This window comes from Berghia stephanieae, chromosome 7 (genome assembly GCF_034508935.2).
Source record: "Berghia stephanieae isolate SIO BIC M18660-M18661 chromosome 7, UCSD_Bste_1.3, whole genome shotgun sequence".
NCBI classification, from domain to species: domain Eukaryota; kingdom Metazoa; phylum Mollusca; class Gastropoda; order Nudibranchia; family Aeolidiidae; genus Berghia; species Berghia stephanieae.
Genome location: NC_088366.1, coordinates 43,481,440 through 43,509,013, shown reverse-complemented (window position 1 = coordinate 43,509,013; position 27,574 = coordinate 43,481,440). Strand labels below are relative to the sequence as shown.

At 35.4% G+C, this 27,574-nt stretch overlaps 2 protein-coding genes across 3 annotated transcripts in view; both read left to right on the top strand.

Moving 5' to 3' along the window:
• The window catches only part of LOC144977304 (sodium- and chloride-dependent glycine transporter 1-like), a 39,326-nt gene extending 29,892 nt beyond the window's left edge, over positions 1 to 9,434 (top strand). Inside the window, exons 12-15 of the mRNA XM_078922367.1 lie at positions 833 to 929; positions 5,784 to 5,902; positions 6,932 to 7,090; positions 8,723 to 9,434. Coding sequence (XP_078778493.1) covers positions 833 to 929; positions 5,784 to 5,902; positions 6,932 to 7,090; positions 8,723 to 8,944 — 597 coding nt within the window. The 3' untranslated portion in view covers positions 8,945 to 9,434. The remainder of the gene's footprint in view (positions 1 to 832; positions 930 to 5,783; positions 5,903 to 6,931; positions 7,091 to 8,722) is intronic.
• Positions 9,435 to 15,756: 6,322 nt separating this feature from the next.
• The window catches only part of LOC144977303 (sodium- and chloride-dependent glycine transporter 1-like), a 35,587-nt gene continuing 23,769 nt past the window's right edge, over positions 15,757 to 27,574 (top strand). Inside the window, exons 1-6 of one of the 2 annotated variants that reach the window (XM_078922365.1) lie at positions 15,757 to 15,990; positions 18,777 to 18,891; positions 20,518 to 20,649; positions 24,735 to 24,938; positions 25,924 to 25,978; positions 26,267 to 26,399. In XM_078922365.1, the coding sequence (XP_078778491.1) occupies positions 15,961 to 15,990; positions 18,777 to 18,891; positions 20,518 to 20,649; positions 24,735 to 24,938; positions 25,924 to 25,978; positions 26,267 to 26,399 (669 nt within the window). In that variant the 5' untranslated portion in view covers positions 15,757 to 15,960. The remainder of the gene's footprint in view (positions 15,991 to 18,776; positions 18,892 to 20,517; positions 20,650 to 24,734; positions 24,939 to 25,923; positions 25,979 to 26,266; positions 26,400 to 27,574) is intronic. The other variant, XM_078922366.1, reaches the window with a different exon arrangement.

The following is a 27,574-nucleotide window of genomic DNA, read 5'->3' as shown; positions in this document are numbered from 1 at the left end:
TAGTGTGTAGTTGGTGAAAGAGAGTTAGAATGGTCATTGAATGTTTTGTAATCGAAGGCTTGAGCAGCAAAATGTTTTATTTAAATTAAATTTGTTCTAAATTTTTGAAATATTGAATTTATTGTAATTATTCCTAATCTACAACATTGGTGCTGAAACCCGGGATAAAGGATTTTAGATTATTATATTCTTGTGAATCTTGAAGTTTTAATGGATAGTTAGTGAATTTTGAGTAATTCTAGATGGCCCACTTGGGGAAACGGAGGAGAAAAGCATGAAGGGTCGTAAATAATGCCAATATTCTTTTAAGAAAGGACAATGTGATAACAGAACAATTACATGATGACGTGAAAAAAAGACTTGGTGCACTGTCGGTCATGCAGGATGAAGTGGAGCTGTTTTTGGATGAGAGTGAGATAGAGGCAGACATAGAATGGAGTGTGTCATATTTACAGAGTGCAAATGAGGTCATTGCACAGATAACTCAAATGTTGCACGAATTCAACTGTCAAAGACGAGGCAGCGAGCATGATAGAAGTGTTGGGTTTCTTTCCAAAAATGGATATTGGAACATTAAACGGTAAGTTCTCTTCTTGGTCATCATTTTTTGACAAATTTACAGTATTGATTGACAATACTAACTTACCTGAGATTTCAAAGTTCACATATTTACAATCATTTCTAGACAGAGACGCCAAAAGGGATATCGAAGGACTTTTGCTTAGGCAAGGTAACTACAAGATTGCTTTAGAAATATTGTAATCAAATTTCGGACGAAAAGAAAGAATAGTGTATGGACATATATTTTATCTAAATCCATGTTTCTTTGCAGGGTGGTCAGTATGTTCTAGAGATCAGTGACATCTTCATAGAATTTCCTCTCTTACTGGTAGGGCTTCTTCAAGTTGTGGCCATTGTATGGGTGTATGGTGAGCAAAGTATATTGTTTAAAAAAATCATGGTTTGATTATAAACTTAAAATATAAATATAAACATATATAACTTACACCTATACAGCGATTTACATTAGAATCTGAACGCACTTAGTTACCGTATGCAAGCAATCAACCTTAGAATATAGTTTTGTTGTTTCAAAAATTTTCTTCTATAAAAGGAAATATTAAATGCATCAAATGATTGTTTTATCAACAAAAATAAGTATAAAATGTACATTTAAATTTGATCATGTGTCAGAATTTTGCTTAATCTCTAATCATACAATGCAATCCTGCAATATGTAGTGCGTAGTATAATTTAACCACCACAACAGAGTTTCAATGCACTCATCCAGTTTTGGCAAACCATTGTGACCATTTATACATTAAACATTCAGACTGAATATTGTTTGATTTGATGAAACTCGGCTTGTGACCTGTCATTGGCACACAGTTGAGTCTAGAACTAGTCTCTCTTCTCACATTTTCCTATTATGCTCTGGTGTAAAATGAGTACCTTGTCTCAAATAATATTACTTCTTTTGAATAGAAATCATAATAGTGTTTTAAATGCCCAGTGTTGCTGTTGGCTTGGGACTCCTTGTAGAGTTCTTTAATCACATTTATTGGTTATTACTCAATATTAAAGTTAACAGATTGTTTTTTTAAAATGCTATATGCCTCAGCATTTTTTCCCATTAAAAAATAATTTGAAAATTATAATATTAAATAGAAATGTTTGTAGATGTCATATATACAATTACTTTTACCGAATATGTTTGGCTGATTTTGATAAGGGTAAGTTTCAAATTAGTCCCTCAGGCCTATCAGGCCAGTGGAACCATAGTTAATATGGTCTCTGTAGCATTGTTAATGAGATAGTAACAATATACCAGGTGGTCACACAAAAAATGTGCCGCTATTTATTTATTTCTATTGTAAAAAGTTATAAAGATATCTTTTTCAAATTTTTATTACTATTAGAACTATTCTTTATTAATAGAATTGCAAAATATCAAAATAATTAGATTAACGGTTTTTGATTATATAAAATCTTGTATCACCTCCTAAAAATGTCTGTATCGAAAAGATGATGCATTTTATTGTGGCACTTGCATATTCTAATTATTTAAAGAAGACACTTGTTGCTATGCCTGGGAAACTATGCTGATAATTACATAAAACTATTGAGAGAAATTCTTTTGTCAGACTGTGAACACCTTTAACCAGGAAGGAATTTCATTTTCAACAAAATCGTGCTACATCCCATACAAGCAAAAGAACACAAGCTTTTCTTCGAAGTAAGAATATTTATGTCATAGAAAAAGACAACTGGCCGCCTCAACCACCCGGCTTGAATCCATGGATTTCGCAATTTGGAATTCTTTGACAGAGAAGGTTTATAGTGGACAAAGATCTACCTTCACAGAAGAAACCTTGAGAGAAAGAATTATTTTATGCTGGGAGAAGATAACCATTGAGGAAATTTGGAATTGCATTTCAAGTTGGAAAAAGAGATTACGTTGGGTCATTAAAGAGGATGGCAGTGCTATTGATCACTTAAATTGCTAATTTTGTCATCGTTGGACCTAAATAGGAATGTGAGTGTGCTATACAGATGATTTCTTACATGATGAGGAGAATTATACTGAAAATAATGTTTAAGGAAACATAATTAATGTTTGCTAAAACTGGCAACAAATGTTAAGATTGTCGCCATTTTACTGTGCAATGTTGCATCATTATTCTCTGATATTGTATTTCTGAACACGGTTATGAAAAATCACTGTGTCTTTTTTGTTTTCAATTCATATTCATAAAATTTTGAGTCTATGTGTAAAATAGTAAAGTAAGTAGTCCTTCAGAGCCATTGGTCCCATAGAGCCGGGGTTTATCCCAGTTTCTATGGCATGAAACTGACAATAGCAATTGCTTGCTACCATTTGGATAGGACTCTAATCTATCGCAAAGTACTTTCCACCAAATCTAACAGACTCGGCTACCCATTCACTGTTAGGTGGCCTAGGAGGGTCAGAAAATTTTTTGACTGCACCCAGGATTGAGCTTAGTCCCTTTGCATGTGATGAGAGAGCTCAACCATCTATGTATTAGGATTAGTTTTATTTGTATTTTGAATTTGAAAGAAATCCAATGAAGAGCCTCAGAGATACAAGCTGACAAAAAGCGATGCATTTTTTTGTGACCACCTGATATAGAGATGGTAACAATATATATATATGTGTGTATGTGTGTGAGAGTCAAAAAGTGATGGGACTCTGCTTATTACTTTAAAACAAATTGAATCAATACCATGCATACCTCATCATACCTCAAATTAAAGCTTGGCATTAGCCGAGTAGAATGCTACTTCTCAACATAGTCTCCAACTCTCACGATAGGCACACTCCACCTTTTTGTAAGGGCATAAATCCTGTCCTCATAAAACTGAGTTGACTGAACTTTGAGCCAATTTTTCACTACTGTCTTGGATTCTTAATCATCTTCAAAGTGATGTCCCCTCATTGCCTCCTTCAATGGACCAAAAAGATGTATGTCCAAAACTATGAAGTCTGGGGAATAAGGAGGGTGAGACAGCGTTGTCCATCAAATAATGCGATTACCTCCCTTTACCCGACGTATGTGGAAGGACATTTTCATGAAGAAACGGTACTCGTTCCATCTCCAAATACGGTCTAACTCGACGAATTCTTGCTTTCAGTCTCTTCAATGTCTGTTTGTACCTGCTATCTCATCAAGGGCAGTGCTTCAATCAGATCTGATCAGTGTGTCTGTCTATATTTGATTCAGTGAGTTGATACTGCTTGAACGGCGACCATCACCAGATAAAGACATAGTTGAGGGGGTGTCAGATTAGGTGGTGGATTGCATCTCATTTTCTTCTTAATGATGAGATACATGTTCAACCCAACTAAAAACACTATCTCTACAAAATGCCTGAGTTTTATAAACTTACCTAAGGCATTTTAAAATGTTACTCGAGGTATCTTCTTTGAAAACAAGAAATTCAATGACAGCTACCTGTCGCTGGGGGGTCCTGAATCTGATAGCTCAGCTGGTGGAGCACTCGCTTCACACACACACAAGGGGACCAATATCGATCCCGGGTGCAGTCGATATTTTTTCCTGACCCCCCTCCACCCAACAGTGAATGTGTATGTAACAACAAGATATGAAGTGAATAGAAAAGTGCCAGAAGACAATAGAGAATAAAAATTTTTTCGCGGCGGTGGTGGGGTTCGAACCTGCGACCTTATTGGTACGACAACTCCGCCTGGCAGGTGAGAGCGTGGCTCTACCGTGTGAGCTATCCACGAACACAAAAAATATTCGTTTCAAACCCAAAGTCATTACTAGATCCCTCTCTCACCCACTTCTTGAGACCGCCGATTCGTTCGTACACCACCATCGCGAATAATTTTGACCAGCAGTTAAGCTTAATAGCCAATATTCTCATCACAAACATATAACATAGAAACGATTGGTGAACGAATCGGCGGTCTCAAGAAGTGGGTGAGAGAGGGATCTAGTAATGACTTTGGGTTTGAAACGAATATTTTTGTGTTCGTGGATAGCTCACACGGTAGAGCCACGCTCTCACCTGCCAGGCGGAGTTGTCGTACCAATAAGGTCGCAGGTTCGAACCCCACCACCGCCGCGAAAAAATTTTTATTCTCTATTGTCTTCTGGCACTTTTCTATTCACTTCATATCTTGTTGTTACCAACATAAGTGCCTGCTCCACTCACTTTTCTGAATTAAAAATTCACCCCATACACCGGAGCATACTCAATGTCTCAATCGTTTCTATGTTATATGTTTGTGTTGAGAATATTGGCTATTAAGCTTAACTGCTGGTCAAAATTATTCGCGATGGTGGTGTACGAACGAATCGGCGGTCTCAAGAAGTGGGTGAGAGAGGGATCTAGTAATGACTTTGGGTTTGAAACGAATATTTTTTGTGTTCGTGGATAGCTCACACGGTAGAGCCACGCTCTCACCTGCCAGGCGGAGTTGTCGTACCAATAAGGTCGCAGGTTCGAACCCCACCACCGCCGCGAAAAAATTTTTATTCTCTATTGTCTTCTGGCACTTTTCTATTCACTTCATATCTTGTTGTTACCAACATAAGTGCCTGCTCCACTCACTTTTCTGAAGTGAATGTGTAGCTGAGTCTAATAGATTTGGCAGACTTTGCGATAGACTAGCGTCCTATCTAAAGGATAGCAATCCATTGCTATTGTCCGTTTCACGCTAGAGAAACCAGGATAAACACAAGCTCCATGGGGCAATGGCTCTGAAAGACTACTTCCTGTCACTGATGGACATTAAAGGAGGCAGCCATTTTGAATTACCGTACCATTGTCAAAATTTAACAAAAAAATTTCAACTTTTAGTTTAAAGATTGCATGTGTAAGTTCAATTGAGCCAAATATGACGTCACATGAAAAATAAATTAACTCAGTAGGAGATTTATTCCATTAATTTTTGACTCACCGGCGTGTGTGTGTGTATATATATATATTGTGATAAGAGACTTTTCCATTATAAAAAAACAAAATCTTTCAACAGATCTTTCAGACTCAGCTATCCAATGATTGATAGATGTACAGATAGTAGCAAGCAGTTGTTAACCCTGATAGACTCGGTTCCATCTGCCTTATGGCTCTGAAAAACTGGGCAGATGTTTATATTAATTTGCATTTACTTCTTCATTTAAACGGTAATATATTTCATAGGTACTTCACCCAATTGAGTGACTGAAATGAGTTGTATAATGTTCATGAATGCATTTCCATGATTTAACATCCAATATCATTTACTTTTACAGGTTCTAATCGTTTCTCTGAGGACATGATGCTGATGTTGGGCTACTCAAAATGTAATCGAATTGTTTATCATGCTTATTTAAAAGGTTGTCTCAAGGTCATTACTCCAGTTTTTGTTCTTGTAAGTCATGCGTTTTAAATTGAAAACATTATTGCCAAGTAATAAAATACCAAAAGGAAAAAAGAAAAGAAATCTATGTCATTTAACAGTCGAAGTTGACTAATTGGAACAGCACCAAAAGAAGAAAGAATTATTTTGTTTTATTTTTTACTTTTGAAAATGTTTTTCTTATTTACAGTTAAGCTTAGTAATAAAAATGAAATAATTGAATGTTGAGTGAGCACAATTGCCTGAAAAACTTATCAGTTGATCACTCAACAGTTTTGAATACCCGTATAAATTTTGTATATCAATATTTTTTGTTCCTTTACAATTCTTGATCATTATTATTTTTATCTAATATTCTTTGTCCAGCCAGCTCATTCAAAAAGTATGAACTTTAGTAGGCCATACCTAATAAGGCATATTTTACTCACCATGGCAGTTTTTCAATTTTTCTCCACTTTGAAGGATTGTAGCGCATGACTGCAATCGTTAGTAGGTAATAGTGACAAAGAATACCATTCTGTATGAAGAATGTGGGTACAATGTGTGGGTCAAAACTTGCTGACAAACCTCAATGCATGCACTGCTTACAAGCTCTAACTTCTTTTGTCTTATAAGCAGCATATTGCACCAGGGAAAATATGTTCTCTTATTGGAGAGGCCAAAAAGATTAGATGCAAAAAGATAAACAACAAAATAGCCAGCGTGATCCTCTATGGGTCTTTCAACAAGCGCTAAAGAAGTTGTTTATGCATTATTATACTGTGTTACTTGATCATAGAACCCAAAATATTAAGTCGAGAATGTACAAGAGTTACTCAAAAAAAGTCATGCAGATTGTGAAAGTAGTCATCATTGTACCATTTCCTGCAGTACTTAGTGGAAAATCAGTGTTTTCAAAATTTCTGTTGAAGATACTATTTATTTGATGTGCAATTTTCTGCTTGATGTAGATTGTTGACATGTATTTAACTTCATAGACCTACCAAACAATCGTAATTATGAAATCGTTTTGGTTTTTTTATTATTATACTCTATTCTTAGTGGATCATTTTGTACAATGCAGTTGAGTACAAACCTATCACAGCTGATGGTGCGTTTCCATTCTGGGCTGAAATTATGGGCTGGCTCATCGTTACCTTTGTCATGATGTGGACACCGCTGTGGTTCATCTTTGGTTATTGTTGTCAAGGAGGATTTAAGGTAATGGTTTCAATGGTGTTTACAATGGTTAAGATGTTAATAATGATGATGATGATGGAAAAAAGATTGGTGCAATTTTGATCACATCAATAAATGTGATGATTAATTATTAAGGTGATTATGACTGAAAATACAAAAAGTGTTCTTGCAACTTTTTAAATTATGAAGTAGTTGTGCTAAGGTATAATGAAATTTTTTTAAAGGAGTAAATGACGGTCGCATGAAAGGGAAGAATTATTGAAGTTTGGTTTGTAGAAGATTTATGATTTTTTTTTCATTTAAAAAATCTGAATTGCATGTTTTTTTTTGTAAAGTTCCAAATCTGTTTAAAACTCAAAATATTATTTCTTTTGAATACAAATCATTGCTTTTCAAGACTTTTTATACAATTTGTAGCCAAAATGATCAAAACTAGTGTCATCAAATTTAGAATATTACTCATAAGCAGAGTGCAACATTTTATGAAATGCAACTTGAAACTTTTATAATTTTTATAATTTATGATTGTCTACATTGTCTTTTTCTCTGCACTCTGCAGACTGCCAAAGTGACTTAACAAGCACTTGGGGAAAAATGTCTTGTCCATTTATTTACATTTCCACAATAGAGCGTTTGCTAAAAAATTTCTGTACATTTCTAATGGAGTCAATGATATCTTGGTCATCAGTATGGGATAAGTCATTCATTCAGTGAGGCAAAATGACGAGGCACACTTTGCAATTCTGAACATAAAATTGATGAAAAAGGCACGAGGGAGCTGTTACTGCTCTCTTGGTGAAAATGAGTGGGTCAGAAGTTTAAAACGGAGAAACAAATAAATGTGCGGCTTTATGATGCATTGGTATGACACTCAGCTTTTCATTTGTAAGTCTCAGGTTAGATTCCTGATCTAGATCATATTTGAGTCTTTGGAAGAAAGGTTCTTAACCCCAATTATCTTACCATACTCCAATGTAAAATGAGTACAAGTCCCATAAAATTGTCTCCTTATAAAAAAAATAGTAATTACAGGAATCAGTGCCTATCCTAGATAATGTGCATTGCTGCTGGTTTTGGACCCCTTGCAATGAGCTGATGTATAGGACGTCCAACTAAACTTTAACTTTACAAGTGCCATCTACAGTAAAAATATTTTTTAGCTTATATTACTTATATTAAAGCCTTACTGCTCCCCTACCCTTGTGCTCAACAAAAACTAACCACAATCCCGTTATTTAGTGGGAAATAATCTCTTTTTGTGATGCAAGTAATGGAATTTATTAGATTGGATAACATATTTCTTTCAAAGTCATTTAAGATTTTTGCAGTAATCCAAATGGAGTCATGTTGATTCAAATTTTGTTGTTAAATTTGACATGCTAGTAATACAGTACTGGAGCTAGGTGACTGAATGTTATCTATATAATAAGTCGTTACCTCCCATAAGCATCGGATTTTGGCATGCTCAGATTCTACCACACTTTTTAGCTTCTCCAAAGAGCCTACTAGAATCCAGCAAGTACTGCGGTAGCAAACAATTGACTTTGAATACCGATTAATATTTTTATAAAAATAATTTTAAGTCTCATGATTACCACAATGAAAATATGCCTTATTCCTAATGCACGTTTATTTTATAATTCATGTCCATAGCTTCTTGTAAGTCTTAATCAACCTACCCCAAAATGGGGTCCGGCTGACCCAGAGAACAGAACAATCCCTCGTTATTGTACTAACGTTCAGCAGTTTGATCAAGAAACAGCATCCACTCTGCCTGTGGTCCATGAAGCTCGAGTGTCATCAGATGCTGGAAGAAATCAACAGACACTTTCAAATGGCCCTATAATGCTTTCTTTTGAGTCTACAATTCCATAAAATACTCATATTTTTAATCTTTCTGATATTGTTCAATGAGGAGTGAATGCCAGAGCCAGGTGACAAAGTAACTTTCATATCTCTAGTTAGTTAAGGTCACAAAAATTCAAAGGTCAAGTAAAATTGTAGTCAATCAGCCTTTTCAAATGCTTACACAATAAATACTCATCTATTTCAATGCCTCTGTGAGGAAAATTCAGATCTTCGTTTTCAAATGCCTGTAACAAGACAACTATGACTATCCCCTGTCTAATGATAATAACCATATATAATAAAAGATCAAAAGTGTCTGTGCTAAAGGCTTGTATCCTGTGAATCCTAAAAATATTTAAATGTGCATGTATTCACAGTCTAGAAAGACAGTATACTTGCTTCCATTCAAAAAGCAATTCAAATTTCTCTAAGATTTAGGTTTTTGTAATTTATAATTTATATGCGTAATTTATAATTTATATGCCTATCTTTTTGAAGCACTATTGCAAGAAAGTATTAAGAGTATAATAAAACATATAGCCTATATATATATATATATATAATATATATATATATATATATATATATATATATATATATATATATATATATATATATATATATATATATATATATATATATATATATATATATATATACCATATAGACTATATGTTTTATTATACTCTTAACACTTTCTTGCAATTGATGTCAAGACATCAATATATATATATAATATATATATATATATATATATATATATATATATATATATATATATATATATATATACAGTAGAATTACTTTAAACCGAAATTTTGGGGACCTTCTAAACCATTTCGGTTTAAAGACATTTTGGTTTAAAGCAAGTTCCCGTTTTGCAATGTTTTTCAATGGTAGTAACTTTTAATGGTATCATGGGTTTCCCGTTAAATGGAGTTGTTGAATAAATGCTGTCTTCGTTACCATTATTTTTTTTTTTTTTGTGTGTGTGTTTTAAAAATATTTTTGGGGGTTTTCGTTTTCAATTCAAAATTGTTGAAAGAGTTGGGTTCGGGATGCCGTGTTTTTTACATATCTCTGTCTTGATCAACTTTTTTTTCATCGACTTCACATAGTATTTTGATTTTAAACTCAAACGTGTAAGCACAGTGTTTTCTTTTAGACATCTTTTAGTAAAATGCAAAGCTAAAATAAGATCGAAAGTTCTTGTGCGATAATTGATAATGAATGACGCGCAGCTACTCAGAGGTGAAGTGAAATGGAAATGAAAAGGAGTGTCAATGCTAACCTGTCCACTACACATCTCTCTTTTGTTGAAAAGCCATTAGGTTCAAAGGCCTAATTTCATAGAACCCCCCCCCCCCCCTTCACACACACACACTTAAACAAAGTGGAAATGAAATGGCATGTCAATTGTAAGTTGTCTACCCCCCCCCCCCTTTCCTTATTCTCGTGTTTAAAATCCAGTCAGTTCCAAAGCATCAACACACGAGCGAGAACATCTCGCTTGCGTGATTCTACACCCCAACTCCTCCTCTTTCCTCATTTTTCGCCTGCCAGTCACCCGCTGTCTTCCTTTTCCAGTCTGTGCGATTGTGGTGTTGGCCGAGCCCAAGTGCAGTGTTTGCCTCCCCCCCCCCCCCCACCTCACCCATCACCCTCATCTTATACGTACGCTCTGTTTAATATCGCCGGGCATTATTACGTGCGGCCACCTTCCCCAATTTTTTAAGAAAAATTGAGAGAGAATAAAGGAAGGTGGTCTCAAATTGTTTCGGTTTAAAGAAAGTCCTTCTTAGAAGTATTTCGGTTCATCGTAAGAATTAGTACAAAGATAATGAAGAAACTAGTACAATTTATTAAATTCTTTGCGGTTTAAGGTATTTTTCGGTTTAGCTTCTTTCGGTTTAAAGTAATTTTACTGTATATATATATATATATATATATATATATATAAAGTATAATCCATATGACATTGAGCAATTTTCAATTACATTATGACACTGTTTCATTCTTTGTTAGAAGCAATATACTCTCACATTTGCAAAAGGCAGATATATATAGAAATGAATGATAAAGAACAATTCGGGCTCAGGTTCCTCTCAATGTTAAAATAATGCATTTAAGCGGGACAAAATTTACTTCCTGTGAATGATTGAGTGGGGGGGGGGGAGCGCTTTCATAATTTTATTTGAAATATGCTATAATTTATAAACACCCTTTCTGTCAAGATTATAAATATAAGTTGAGAAATACGAGGGTGAGTCAAAAAGTAATGGGAATCTGCTTATTACTTTAAAACAAATTGAATCAATACCACGCATTATACTTATAGCTTGATTAAAAACACAATATAAAAACTACGATTTATTTCAAAATTACCCTTTTCTATGCATAGCTCAGTTTTCAAATGGTGCACAGTGTTAAAACTTATATCAATCAAAACTTGAATAAATTATGCGCATTAAAAAAACACACTGAACATTGTAAGACAAAATTGTTGGAGTTGGAGTGAGTTATTCTGTGACAGGAGGGGTGCTGGAAAATCCTGGGTTGGGGATTACACATGTCATTTGGATTTAGCCTCTGTTTTTTCATGCATCTTTCTTTTATCAGGGATTATTTTTACCCCTTGTAAATCATCGCTCTCATTGATTTCATGTATCTATGTGTTAAATTATTATAAATGTACAATGCTATTGTTAATTTTATAAATATTATTTTTCATTTTAAGTTAAGAATTCTTTGACAATTTGTGGGTTAATTTAATGTACAATATGCATTACCGTACTTATTTTGTAGTGTTGTTCTGCAGCTGACACTTGGCCTATTTCAGTCATTCTTTGAAACAAATCCTTATGAGAGGTTGATGATATAGCGAGGAGAGGGTCATATTTAACTGTGACTGAGATGCTGTCTTTTACTATTATTACTATTAAACGAATGTCCTCCAACTATGATTCCCATCGGTGATACAAGATTGTATTATACTCCAATCTGTGATACAATATTGTGTTATACGTTCATAATAATATTAGCTTATTTTGCAAAATAAATTGACTGTTTCAACTTATTGGTATTCTTGTTAATCTATATTTTTCATGAAAAAAAACACACACACAAAAACAAAAAACAACTACGTACCCAGCGGCCAGCAGCTTAATTTTAAAATCAACATTAAATGTGACCAGTGGCCTCAATTGGGTATTTTACTGATGTTAAAATTACTGCAACTTTTTCCTGAACAGAAAAAAAAAGAAACAAAACCTCATTAATTGTCAAGACAATCGAATCATCAATTATTGTCCTACATTAAAAAAAAAGAATAGGAAAAAATAACCCGAATAACATCTGTCCACAACTCACTTATTTGCAGGAGAACATTAAAATAGATAAGTGTTCAAAAGGTAATAAATGTTGATAAGCATGGTTCACATTAATATTAATTTTTTATTATTATTAATATTATTATTATTATTATTATTATTATTATTATTATTATTATTATTATTATTATTATTATTATATTTAAACTGAAAGCAGCACAATGTTTACTTCCGTTGAAACTTTGAAGGGCTTTCTCGATTTTAAGTGAAGAATGTGATACGGTATCTTAAGGACAATTTATGGTCTAAATTTGTTGTTGTAGAACTTTTTTTAAGAAACATACTCAAAATAGGTTAAAAACAAACAAGTTAATATAACAGTAACAGTAATAGAATGGTAGTCTTTCAGAGATATACGACTATTGGAGCCGGAGTTTATCCTTATTTCCATAGTAATAGTAGCGTGAATCAGGCAATAGCAATTGCTTGCTATCCTTCGGATATGACTAGTCTTTTGCAAAGTACCTTCCACCAGATCTAACATACCCAGTTATCTATTCATTATTGGGTGGACAAGAGGATCAGAAAAAAAGCTTGACTTCACCTAGAATCTATCTCTGTCCCTTTGCGCGTGAAGCAATTACTCTAACAACTGATCTATCATCAGGATGCTCAATATAACAATTGACATATACTGTTTTAGTTTATATTACATCTGTAAACAACAAATATAAGGGATGATCATTGACACCAACATCAATCCACACGGTCCTGAACAGAGACATGTCACGCCCCTAAAACAAATCTAAGACTTAAATCAAAGGAGTTTTAAGTCTAACCAAATTGCATAGGAACGCTAAGGTTTGATACATAACAACAAAGGAGCAGCCGAATCTTCCCAATCAGATGCTTTAAAAAGTAAAGTGCCTTAATTAAGTCTATTAAACAAACTCCAGCACCACCCCGGTGGGCACAGTCCTATGTTAATTTCAAATTCTACCCTCTACGTTCCAGCAAAGACGGTATATCAAAAGGCGAGTCAATATTTGCCTTCAAAAATAAATCCACTCTTGTTGGTTGGATACAAGTCCAATCACAAACAACAAAAAAGCCAGATCTTTTATGCTTATACAAATCCACAAAGAGAGCGGTTGACCTGAAGGACAAGATGTGTCATTCCCTGACAACAAAACGGGAGATTGCCATTGCTTTTCTTCTTTCTTTTTTTTTTTTTTTTTTTTGGGGGGGGGGGGGGGGGGGGGGGGGGGGTTACTTTCGTTTATCGTGTCATTGGTGGTATTGCGCATCGCGGATCCTCAACATTCACAAAAATGGAAGTCGGATACAACGGGGACAGTAGGACAAACAAACAAAAAAACCTTAAAAATCCACACTACTGCCACTACTACTACTTCTACAACATCTACTACGGTTAATCAACGGGCGGTGTAGCTTCTATCTCGGTGGACACGGCTATAAGAGACGACCCAACCAGACACAAAAGGTTGTTTTAATTTGGTGTGGGGTGTTCCACTAGTAGACTGAATCCACACTCCCCCTTCCACGTGGCAACAAATAATATGGAGGGAGACCACCAATATCACTAATCCACCCTGAAGCAGGATCTCTCTACATATCAGACATTTCTGAATTCAGATGAGGCCGAATTAATCCCTGAAGAACTAAGAAAAACTGCAGTGCTCCGTACTAAGTCACAACAAGATCTCGACAGCCTCAAAACTCTGGCCCAGGACCATGACCAATGGAAACAATTAACAACATGGAGAGGGCAACTTTCTTCTTCGAATTTTAAAACTACGTGACTGAACCACTCAATTCTCAGCAAGCATCATTCAGACTGCGAGGCTTACTACTACTAATACTATACTACTACTCAGCGGCGTGACGTCATCACAGTCTATATGATGGCGCCAAGATCAGAGATGTGAGAAAAAGAACTTACACTAGCTACAAAATGAATGAAGATGACGTCATTCCGCCTTGTTTTTATTTTCAGACCACCAAATGGGTGATAGTTCTCCCTAAAATAAATAATCAAACTGTATAGGCTACTTTTCAGTTTCGCATATTTTTGTATATTGGTATGTTTCATCTGGCAGGCAAATGTGAGTATTTTACATATGCGCATAGCTATTAAGAAATGTACCTTAAAAAAAGGAAAGCTCTCTCTCTCTCTCTTCTCTCTCTCCCCCCCCCCCCCCCCCCCCCCCCAAAAAAAAAAAGCAGACAAGTATCTTACGTAGGCCTATGTCCTCTCTCTCTCTCTCTCTCTCTCTCTCTCTCTCTCTCTCTCTCTCTCTCTCTCTCTCTCTCTCTCTCTCTCTCTTCTCTCTCCTTCCCCCCCCCCCCCCAAAAAAAAAAAAAAAAAGCAGACAAATATCTTTTGTATGTCCTCATTTCTATTGGTGTTATTTATAGGACCGCTGGAGTTACCCTACTGACAGAAATAGCCTAATTTGCGACAGTTGGTCACAGCTTAGTGTTATTAATAGATGGTGCGCAAACCCGTGGGCTCCAGGCAAGCTTATTTTCTTGATATTGAGATGACAAAGTCGGAACTCTTTTTCATGGTCAATCAGCTGTCGTTTGACTGCCCCTGCCCATTATAGTGTCACTTGGTGCCGTGTTAATTGGTTCCAAAAAGTGAGAGTTGTCAGTCCCATCACGCACGGCACAACTAAACTCGCAAAAATAATTTTAGTCGCCTGATGTACGCATTTTATTTAAAAGGCTTTAACAAAAGGCAGTATCCTTTTTTTTTTTAAATTATAATTTTTAATTTAATTAAAATATCAAATCACAAATCTAAATATCAAACTAGAGGCGGTTCATGGCATCAAACTATCCAAAAGAGCCCCGCTACTATAGAGCAGTAAAGTTAGGTGCCCCAAACATAAACAATAACAAGTTGCTAGTGATTTCCGTTAGGGACCGGAATAATTTACGCACAATATAGGTCTCCCAATTTTGTAGTTTGAGTTGTAGGCAATACACTTTCAGTATTGAAAATATGTTTACATAAAATCTAACAGTTGCAGAAATAATAATATAAGGCTAAATTATTATGAAAATCAGGCTCCGAATAATTCTCGTTTTGTTCACACCAGCGCAATAATTTGCTCTGGTCTAAAAATAGATAGACTGTAACTTTTGATAAATTTTAGAAAATTTTACCTTTTGTTCCATAAAATATCCATATCTAGACATTATTTGATGCATGATCGAGTATTTATGAATATGTGTTTCTTTTGCCACCTAACAGCCAAATTTTAAAGGTTATTTTTTTCTATTATTTACATTGGAACGTGAGCTGTCAAGACAGGAACATGTGGTTTGCCACGTGCTTCTCGACCTTTGTTTACGTTTGGGGCACCTAACTTTACTGCTCTATAAACGTAACGTAAAGGAATATGAATCTGAAAAGATGTGTAGTAGAACGCATAAAACGGAAGTCATTTATATATTGGCGGAAGTTATGACTTATGACCCGCTCTCTGTTCAACAGTTGGTGTCCGTTGACAACGATGTTCAAAAACCTGTGGTATGCAGATTTTATATTGAAACGTTAACACCAAAGACTGAGGTTTTGACTTTGAGACAGACGAGTAATAGCAAGAAAATCCATTTCAATGAAATGTGATGGATTTCACTCTTGAGTTTATTTAAAATCTGTCTCATTATTCGCAGAGAAGTATGTCGGAAAGGAGTTCCGTCTCCGAAACGGTAAAGTATCTGGAGTTTGCCAAGTATCTAGACTAATATATACATAATATAATTTAAATCAAAGATAGATCAGAGGAATTAAAATGGCGGTCAGCTACATTCCCTGCATTTTCAGGGACTTGCTGGAACCTTTGAGTTCGAGTAATTCTCAGCAACTGAGAAAAGTACTGTAAATATGAATATGATTTACAAAAAGGTGTGGAAGTTAAGATTGCCAATTTGGCGTTTATAATGCCAAATTCCCTCCTAAAAAACTTGGTGTTTTTTCTTTGGCAGAAAAAAATGAGTTTGGTATTTTGGCATTTCTAATTAATAGACAAATAATACTCAATGATAGCTCAACGTGTATCATCGTTTACTAATTTTCACCCCCCCCCCCCCCCTTATCATTTTTATAGTTGTGTGACAAGAAAAGAAAAGCTTTATTTGTAGTTTTCTCTGTATTTTAGTGGAAAATGTGATAGGCAGGCATACCTACATTTGACATTTTTTCAGATCATTCATTTGACATTTTTCTACAACTCGTTTGACAAATTGCTGAATGATAGCAATTGCTAGATAGCAATTCTGGTAGGAAGAAAAAAAAAAGATGGGGGGGGGGGGGGGGGGGGGGGGGGGGGGGTCGGCGGTGCCAGAAGCAGGTGAGAGAGGAGGGTTTGAGATATATAAGATTATTGTAGGGAAGATAATTGATATTAGTTTTAAGCATTTTATAAATAATAATACTTTTTTTTTCTTTTCATTTTAACATTTGTCTCAAATCATTTGTCATTATTTTCTTTTATCATATTTTATATATTTATCACTTTATTCATTCACTGATTGATAATTATCTATATTGTCAAAAACCTATATAAATGATTTTTAAAAAAATGATAATTAGATTATGGTATCACAATCAAGCCAATCAATTTTCTCAGCTCACATCTGTGCCTTTTCTTTAATAAGTAAAATCGTTCAGAATCGAATAAAGATTTTGTCATTGATCTTAGATTGAAATTTTATATGGACTCAGCATCAAGGTTAAGTTATGTGAAAAATCTCTTTGGAGAGAATAATTTCATTTACACAAAATAGGCTTGAATTCAATTCTGTGCAGCATAAAACAATGATTGCAGGACAAATCAATGGCTCCTTTATTGAAGGAAAAGTTCTTCTATCAAAAATATCATTGTGAAAAGTAGATGACAAATGTCAGATGATAAACTTGGTATCATACACGTTCAGAGATAACATTGAAATGTATAGAGAGAGATGGAAAGATAGAAAGTTAAGTAGACAGATAGATAGAACTCTGCCTAGAGCACTTCCAAATTGCACTTGCCTGTTCCAAGCCCGGAAAAAGGAGGAGGGTTGTGTGCAGGGCTAACAGCCCCACACTGTAGATACATACAAAACTACAGAACTTCAAAAGAACTTTTGTATTTACTGTCTCGTGTTGATGAGATGCCTCCCCAGGAGATTTGGTGGGAATTGAAGAGGTCTGGTGAAAGCCTTAAGGAAGCCAGATCTTTGACACATTTTTCTCGACGGAGGCAAAAACAAGGATTGGAACCTGGAATGTCTGTACTATGTATGAGAGAGGAAAGTCTGCTCAAGTAGCAAGAGAGATGAAATATGTGAGAGTCGATGGAATGGATCAGGACATTCCACTCTCTCATCTGGAGAACACATTATTTATTCAGGTCATGATGTGGCGACTAACCACACAGAAGGAATTACAATCATGATGACCCCAAACAGTTTTCAAGCACTCATCCAGGATTTTGTCAGCTAGATTTAACTCCAAAGGGAGAAAACTCACTATGACTATGATCCAAGTCTATGCACTCACCAGCAATTCAGACATATAAATTAAACACAAGTTTTATAACATGGTTCAGACCACATTTGATAAAGCTCCTGACAAAGACATCAAAATTCTGATGGGTGACGTTAATGCAAAAACAGGATCAGATAACAGTGGAAAGGAATACATCATGGGCACACAATCAGTGGGTACTACAAATGAAAATGGTGAACTTATCGTTGATTTCTGCACATTTAACAACTTGGTGATTGGTGGCAGTGTCTTTCCCCATAAAAATATCCACAAAGCAAAATGGATATCACCTGATGGACGCACTGAAAACCAAGTTGACAACCTCACAATGTCAAGAAAGTGGAGTTCAGCCTTATAGGCACCCATACTAAACGCGGAGCTGACGTAGCCACAGACCACCACCTACTTTTAGGAACTTTAAAGCTCCAACTTAGGGCATAAAGATAAAATTGCGAGTGACCTCACAACAAATTCAATACCCAAAAAATTAAAGAACAATACAGCAAGAATACATTTAGCATCTGCTTTCGAAATAGATTCCAGCTTTTAGAAAATCTTGTTGAGGGAACAAGCCTTGAAGAACAATGGAATGAAGCATGCCAGAAAGTCTTGGTAGAAAATCAAGAAATGACAAAGTTTGACTTTCAAATAAAACCTGTGGACTGGAACCCTCAGGGAAAAGGAAGGTTGGGTGGCCAAAGAAAACAAGGAGAAGGTCTTGTGCAGAAGAAGTGAAGTTGGCTGGAATGTCCTTGGGAGAGATGAAGAAGACAAAGTACAGAATACAGTGGAGATGTACTGTTGAAGCCCAATGTTCTACAAGGAACGTAAAAGATTAAATGATGATAAATGACAGATAGATAGATAGATAATAGATAGATAGGGAGATAGACAGATAGATAGGGAGATAGAGGAATAAAGAAAGAGAGAGAGGGGAGTCATGATTTGCTATTGGAATTCACAGGAAGTGCGTGGACAATGGAGGAGACATTTAGAGTTTGTCGTAATGTGTGTTGGATATGCAGTTGGTCTGGGAAATGTTTGGAGATTTCCTCATCTCTGTTACAGCAATGGTGGTGGTAAGAATTAATTTATTCTCTCATGCTATTAATAAATAGCTTAATGACCAATCTTTTTATCTCAAGGTATATTGCACTTACTTGTTAGTATGAGGACACTGCTTCAAACAATCCCAATTCCAGCATTCTGTCAAGAGAGAAAGAGGGTTGAGGTTGACAGGACCAATGACCTAACTTTTTAAAACAAAGAAAAAACTACAGAAATTGCAACAGCACGACAAACATCGTGCCGCTCAAAGTTTGTGAGATCCATCATCCAGAGAATGTATGAAAGGGAAGAAGACTACAGTTGTCTTGAAATATGTTTATGATATCACCAAGATTACATTTTTATTCGAACTGAAAGATTGAACAGGACAAGACATAACACCTGTTAGGTGATAGGGATTTCCCAAGAAACGGAATTAATTCCATATAAAAGTGTCACCTCAGTTAATCCCAACAAATTTTTGACCTCAAAAAGTGTAAATTCAATAAATCAATCAAACAGAATCTCATGATTAAATTTCATAATGGGTGAAATTATCACAGATTGAAGAATCAAAAGTGAGTGGGGTTTAATGCTACAGAAGTGTGTCACCACTCTATTTGAGACAAAAGAGGGTGAGGCATTGCAGTATGGGTCTGTGACCATTAGATAGGAGGCTAGGTGGCTGGGCGACAGATAGACAATGAAGAATGCCACTACTCCATTCGAAATGAGAGGGTAGGGCTTTGCAGCATGGGTTTGTGAGGCAAAACATCAGCGACTTGAAAAGGATGATGATGAAATTGAACCTAAGTCGAATAAAGAAAAGCTTGTGAAAATATTCCATCGACTCATTCAAGAAGACTATTTAGCAGATTTGCTTTCATCAATGGAAACTATTGAACAACCCCTTTATAAACATCTGGACTCAGCAAGAAAACAGACGGCCCTTGATGCCTTCGTAGGGAAATGAGTGATGTCAAACGCAAAGGAAAATAATGGAATTTACAACCAGAAAAAAAAATACAACAACAAAAAAGCAAACAAAACAAAACAAAGCGAAAAAAAATTAATGAGGCCATGGGCGGTTCCAAACCCTTGTAAACTCTGAGGGAAAATGTTGCAATAGTGGACAGGAAACTCAACTTTGGTTAATCACCCAGAGTGTTGCAATTATCTGGAGTGGACTGTCTTTCAATTGTTCCAACAGAGCAATACTCATTTTACACCAGAGAACGGTGAGAGAATGTGAGTTAAAGAGCCTTCTCCAAGGACTTAACTTAGTACAGCTTGGAGCAGGACTCGAACCTGAACCTTTCGGTCTCAATATGACTGTCATATCACAAGACCATACAGCTGCACTACTACTACTACTACTACTATAACTACCACTACTACTACTACTACTATTACTACTTCTACTACCACTACTACTACTTCTACTTCTCCTACTACTACTACTACTACTACTACTACTACTACTACTACTAATACTAATACTACAACTACTACTACTATTATTATTTATTATTATTATTATTATTATTATTATTATTATTATTATTATTATTATTATTATTATTATTATTATTTTCATTTTTAAAATGATTGTGAGCTACATTTCTGCTAATACAATTTGCTTTCCTCCCAACCTTCAGGTGCCTTTCTTATACCATACTTCACATGCTTAGTTGCACTGGGTATGCCAATCTTTTTTCTAGAGATTGCATTTGGTCAGTTTTCAAGTGCCAGCGCAATTGCCATTTGGCAAATTAACCCACTTTTTAAAGGTAAGTTTAATGTTCTCATATTTCTTATTAGACATTAAATTTAATTTTTATTGGTCTTATAAGCGGGCAAGAGTCCCAGAAATTCCAGATTTGTCCCTGAAATGAAATTTAAAAATATAATAGATTTCCTGGAAAATACGTAAATATACTTTTTGTACCTTAAAAAATATGTTGTAGAGGTGTGTGTGTGTGTGTGGGGGGGGGGGGGGGGGGGGGGGGGGCAATGACTGGAATATTATTATAATATGCTACCTATGAATATTGATAGTTATAGTGTTCGTGTGTACTGTTGGCTACTCACCGTGCATGTATTTGCTTTTAATTGCAATTTTAAAAAGATATTTTTAGGGCAGGCATGGCTATTTAAGACATTTCATCCAGTTTCAGCAGGGGGAGGGGGGTGCTCACTTGGTCCCCTCATAGGGACTTTTGCCCCTCCACCTTGCTGGGGCATCTTCGGCCCTGGACTCCGGTCTTCAGAGGTGTTAATCCAGACATCTAATATTCAGGGGAAGAGATTTTGTGCAGTGGTGCCCATGTCCAAATCACCCTCCTTCCCCTTCCACCCCATTTGTTGTAAAGTTTTGCAAGCAAATTGATAAGTGCTATCTCTAGTACCATTGCAACCGTATTATGATTTTGATATTAGATATTTGCACATGTGTAGACTTTACTATTGCCCGACATATTGTTTGTGTCCTGAAAGGTACCATGAGACTTCAATGACTTCTCTTGGACAGTTAATATTGATTATGAATACTGCTGATTACATGTGTGCTCTTGTGGTATGACACTCACCTTCAGACCAGTCGGTCTTGAGTTTGAGTTCTGTTCTGAGTTGTGAAAAGTCGAGTCCTTGGAAAAAGTGCTTTACTCGCATCATTTTACCACACACTCAGCTGTAAAATGAGTATCTGGCCATTATCAGCATTGTCTATTGGAAAAAGAATAATTATATTTCGCCTTACAGGCGTCATGTCTTGTTCTTCATGTTAAGTGTGTTATTTGCTAGAGCACTTTGGGTGTGTTCAGTCGATATTGCACTATTAGTAGGGGGAATTAGGCTAAAACCGTGCAAATTCGGGTTGAAAGCATGAAAATTTGCATACAGGTTGCTAAGACCCACAGAAAAAACATCTGATATAGAACCACTCTGGCAATCAATCATAACGTATCGGTTTAAGGCCTTAGATTTTACCTATTACAGCTATATTAAACAAGGAAAATAACTGCGTAAAAATATATATTTTCTTCATATTCATTGTATTAGGGAAAATTAGGCTAAAACCGTGCACATTGGGGTTGAAATCCTGAAAATCGGCATTTAGGTAGCTATGACCTCTGGCAATTTATCATAACAGTGCGTTTTTAGCACTTTTATTTTTTCCTATATAGCATTACTTGTCCGAGGAAATAACCACGACAATACAATGTGCGTTCTAAAACTTTAAATACACCGGTAACCATTTACGGTTATTTCGTGTTGTAACTAGTGGATAAAAGCGGGAGAGGGGGAGAGGGGGTGAGCGGGAGAGAGAGAGAGAGAGAGAGAGAGAGAGAGAATTTTACTCATTATTGTACTAACCTAACTAGTAGATAAAATAGGGAGATGGAGGGAGGGGAGAGGGAGTGAGCGGGAGAGACGGAGAGAGAGAGAGAGGAAGAGAGACACAGAAAGAGAGAGAGAGAGAATTTTACTCATAACTGTACTGACCTAACACCCCCCCCCCCCCTCACACACACACACACATCGCATCTACACAAGTCCGTGCAAGGCAAAGCGGACCTTAAACACTTGCATCGGATGCCGATACATTCTCTCTTACATGATCATTTGATGAGTTTTTGGGACACTTTTGACAATTCTGGAAATAAGCTCCACAGTGGTTCATGTCGATCGTCACATTTGTTGCTGGGTTCTCTTCTATAAAAGATATAATGTTAGCAAAAGCTCGACTTCTTTCAAGAACTGTGACATCATGATTATCATCAGCAGTGACATCTTTTCAAGCTTGTTTTTTTTTAAAGTATCGTGCATGACAAATTTTATGGTATAGGGTGGTAGTGTGCCTCCTGAGCGACTAAATCTCATCCGGCAATAAATGACAACATATCAGAATCTTTTATAGATAACGCTATTTCACGAATATTTTCTTCCATATCTGTTGTCATTACAGAATGTACTCCGATTCCATGTTTTTACAAAAAAGCACGTTTGTTTATTATAGCCAATCTCTAATTTTGAACATTGTCTCATTATTCTCGTGGGTTGCGAAATATATTCATTCGGTGACTCCTCCAAGTCAAATGACGAAGTTTGGAATTCTTGTAGGGCAAATCTTTTAGATTTCTTTAATTCTAATCGCCTAATTTTGTTGGTATTAAATTTTACACGACAATACTTATGTCATTTAGCATCATTTTGTTTTAAGCTTTCAATAATCTCATTTCTTTCAGATGAATTAAAAAAATAGATACATCCAACTTGTTTTCATCACAAACCAAAGAATTGAATTGTGTTAAATCTTCAAAAAGAGTTTCATAGCCTTGCCCTTTGTCATACCTCCTCGACTTAGAGGGACATTATAAACGGTCTGTGTCATCTTGTTGGCATATCAAACACATGTCCCAGTCTCTGGGAGCAGTTCTTTTTGCTATTGTATGTGTATCTGAAATCATGCAAACGCATTCCTTTATTAGGCATATGCAATATTCTTTCATAACTCCCTCTCTCTCTCTTTTCTCTCTCTCTCTCTCTCTCTCTCTCTCTCTCTCTCTCTCTCTTTCTCTCTCCTCTCTCTCTCCCTCTCTCTCTCTCTCTCCTCTCTCTCTCTCTCTCTCTCTCTCTCTTCTCTCTCTCTCTCTCTCTCTCTCTCTCTCTCTCTCTCTCTTCTCTATCTCTCTCTCTCTCTCTTTCTTTCTTTCTTTCGTTCTTTCTGTTAAAGACCCATCATCAGCAGGCAAAATGTGTGCAGTGCCTTACATAAGGACACAACAGTACAAATAGAACATTCTCCCATTGTCCCTTTGCGATAAATAACGTAAAGTAAATAACTTGCCACAATACAGCATCATAGTGGTTGATGATGATGATAATGATGATAATTATAGCAATGTAAGTGGTATGCTGACTCTTTACTGTCATCAAGTTTGACAGAAATAGGTTTTAACTCACGTAAAATGATTATAGCAGTATTTTTGGAAAGAAAAGAAAACAGGAGGAGGGGAAATGAGCACTGTCCTTTGTCAACACCGGTTATCGGCATCTATTGAGGTGTTTTCTGCTTGTCTACCCATCTGCCCGTCCGTTTTAGAGTAATTGATTATACTTAATAAATCAGATGCAGAAAAAATCTCATAATTTTATAGAACATTGCTCGCTAGACGTCCTTTAAAACAAGTGAAATTGAATATTATTTATGATTAAATAATTTGTTTGGTTTGTGAATCGAAAGTAAAGGGAAAGGAAAACATCCGCTTCAACGCTAAAAATAGTCACCAATGGGAATCCAAAGGATGACGTAAAACAATCTTTGGTCGGCTTGCCTCAAATGTTTACACAATAAAAATGAAAGAAATTATTGTCGTACATTTCAAAATTTTCTAATCTTAAAAATCTTGTATCTCAACTAATACTGATCTCTCAGAGTGGTTCTATATCATAAATCATAGGATTTTTCATACTCTACATCATATGTAATGTTCATGCTTTCAACCCTGTTTGCACAATTCAAGGGTTTTTTGGACCTAATTCCCCCTACTATATATAAATGCTCTCAATGTTTATCAATGTGTACTTGACTGTCTTGTGACTTTACTAATGTAGATTGTAGTAACCAGACTAATTTTTAGACAGCCAGAGAAATTATAAGTTCTCACTATATTCTCCCTGAGACAATGAACATTGAAGGTTACAATAGCTATATGCGACACATGTGTTTTGGCAGTGAGATCAGATGAGCATTTTACTTATCATTAGTGAATTGTTTATAACTTAACCCTTGAAGCACATACAACTTGTTACGACTTTTAAAACCCAACTTCCTATATAGCAAGATGCTTGCTAATTCTAAGTTATTTTTCAGGTCTTGGCTACACAATGGTTTTCACAGTGTCGACACTAGCCATCTACTACAATGTTGTCATTGCTGTATCCATTTATTTTATGTTCGCCTCAATGCAATCTACTTTGCCATGGTCAACATGCAACAATGAATGGAACACATGCTATTGCCGACCTGTAGATGTGGCCACAAATGCAGTTTATAATATATCAGGAATGAATTGCAGTAAGTAATTTCCACCTTTTGTCATAGAGAATAGGGCCAAGAAAATTTCTTTCTGGGTTATTCTGTATCTGATAGTGATGGTGGTCCACCTCCATGCCCTGAACCCTGTCTTCTGGTGTTCTCATTAATCGGTCCTTTTTCATATTTTCCTGTTATAGTTTTCTATAAGGTGTTTAGGTAAAGGCCAGTTATAGCATTTTGCTTCTTTCAATTTATAGCACATAACCTATCATTCTACAGTTTGCTTGCTTAGTCGTGGAATTCTTATCATTGCCCTAATTTCCTCATTGCATCCTTTCATTGACCATTGTATTCCCCAAATTTGTCTCCATGATTTGTGTAGGAAAACATAAATTATTGTAATACAGACCCGTAAGATAACACTATCTCGCATCAGACAAATGATGCGTCTATTTTCAATGTTGAAACTGCAAAAGTTTGAAATGGATTGGATTGGAAGGGTCAGATTGATTTTTGTTGCTTTCAATAATCCTGCACGTCTCTGACCTACAGGCACGTCTCTGACCTACAGGTAAATACTGCCTAAGGGACTATTTTTTCCAAGAATTCAACTTTACACTGCCTACAGCAAGACTCAAACCTGAAACCTACAGGTCACAAATAGAGTGTCATACCATTAGACCACTAAGCCACATAAAGCAGTTTGTTTGAAATTAATTCTTCTCAAAGTTGACTTAGATCTGCACCTTTCATTTATTTTTAAACTTTTTAAAAGAATGGACATATATATGTCAATAAGAGACACTAGTAGAAAATTACAATTCTTCTTTCATATGCCCGTTTCTTTTATATGACAGATTCTTGCCTTCAAAAGCTACAAAATAATACATGTAAAAACGTAAGCAACTATGCACTATGTTTGGCCATAAACACAAGATGGATCACATTATACAATGATGTTGAATAAAGATGTGTTATTTAAACCAATTGATTTAACTCAATCTATTCCTAATGGCTTTTTCAGCTGGTGTAGTTGTTGATGAGGAAAGCCGTACGTCTCCTAGCCATGAATATTACTAGTAAGTAAACATAGCAAATTAGCCTTGGATAATAAAATTTGTATATACAGCATTTGGTGTAATTGGAAAATAAAACCCAACTTGTCAAAGAATGCAATACATATTACTTCCTTCTCAAAAGCGTCCTGGTTTTTGTTTGAACTGTTGACCATCATCATCTTCATCATCATCATGATCATCATCATCATCATCATCATCATCGTCATCATCATCGTTATCATCATTAACATTATCATTGTATTATCAGTCATTCATAATCATTACTGTCATAATGTATCCAATCCACAGTGACAAAGTTTTAGAGATAACATCAGGCATTGAAGATTCTGGGGGGTTGAAATGGGATCTGACCCTGTTAAACTTTCTAATTTGGACTCTCATCTTTTTTACTCTCAACCAGGGTGTGCGATCCATGGGAAGGGTAAGTGAAACTAAAATATACTAGAAGTTGTCGACTGTTACAAGTATTGAACATAAACATATTTAAAAAGACAAGAAAATACTCAACGCAAAATGTTAGGGCTCAAAACCCTTCTTTGGTCAATAACAAAAACAGTAAAAACAGTAATGTATTTTTTAGAATCCAAACAGGCTGGTGAAAAAGAAGAAGCCTTTTGCCTTTGTTTATCCTTTCAAAATGTACTGAGACCTTCTTCTTTGCTTTTTGTGGATTATAAATAAAGTATCACTGTTTTCATTGTTTTTAATCCTGAAGAAGGGTTTTGATCCCAAAACATTTTGTATCGTTTGTCTTATTCTAATTTGAAGCTTTAATATTTGTTTTTGTTTAAAATTTAGGTGAAACCGCTCAATTACATTTTGTAAACATGATGCAAATTTAATTTAAATGTCCAGGGATAGATTTGAGACTAAATGGTTATGTTGATTAACTTTTATACCAACTTGCAAACAGTTTTTAGACAGATGACCTTTTACATCTTGACAATCATCACTGTTTTGGTCATATTTTATTTTTCAATGAAGAAATCCCTTTTGTGTCATAATGCAAATATTGCTACTTGAAGCTTGAAGAAATAAATAACAATAATAAAATGAAATAAAAGCTTTAATTTGATTTACGACACCCTCATCTTAACAACATCATCGTGTCATCACTCATTTGTCTTTAGTCATTCATTCACCTTGTTTTGTTGACAAAGGGCATACCCAAAATGCCCACATCATCTGTCTTGGTAAATTAAATTGACACTTCTATTCCATTTTATTATTGCTATTTATTTCATTTGTGTCACAGCACATTATCATAGTTGGTTGCAGCCTTTCAGACAGTATTCAGTTTCTTTGTTCACCATTTTTTTTTTTTTGTCTTTAAAATAAAAATGATTTAATTTTTATCTCTCGTCTTTTTAAATCTTACAGTTAAGTAATAATATCTTTTCATCTATTTTATTTGCAAAGCATTTGAAAAATGAATTGTTATTGTGCATCAAAGTTTCTGTCAAATCGAGAAACTGACAAAAAATAAAAGCACAGGCAATATTGACATTGTCTAAAATATTCACCATGCATCCAACACATCTTCAAATCAAATCATCGCAAGGAACTAAACAAAGTCTGTTGTTTTGAAATGAATGG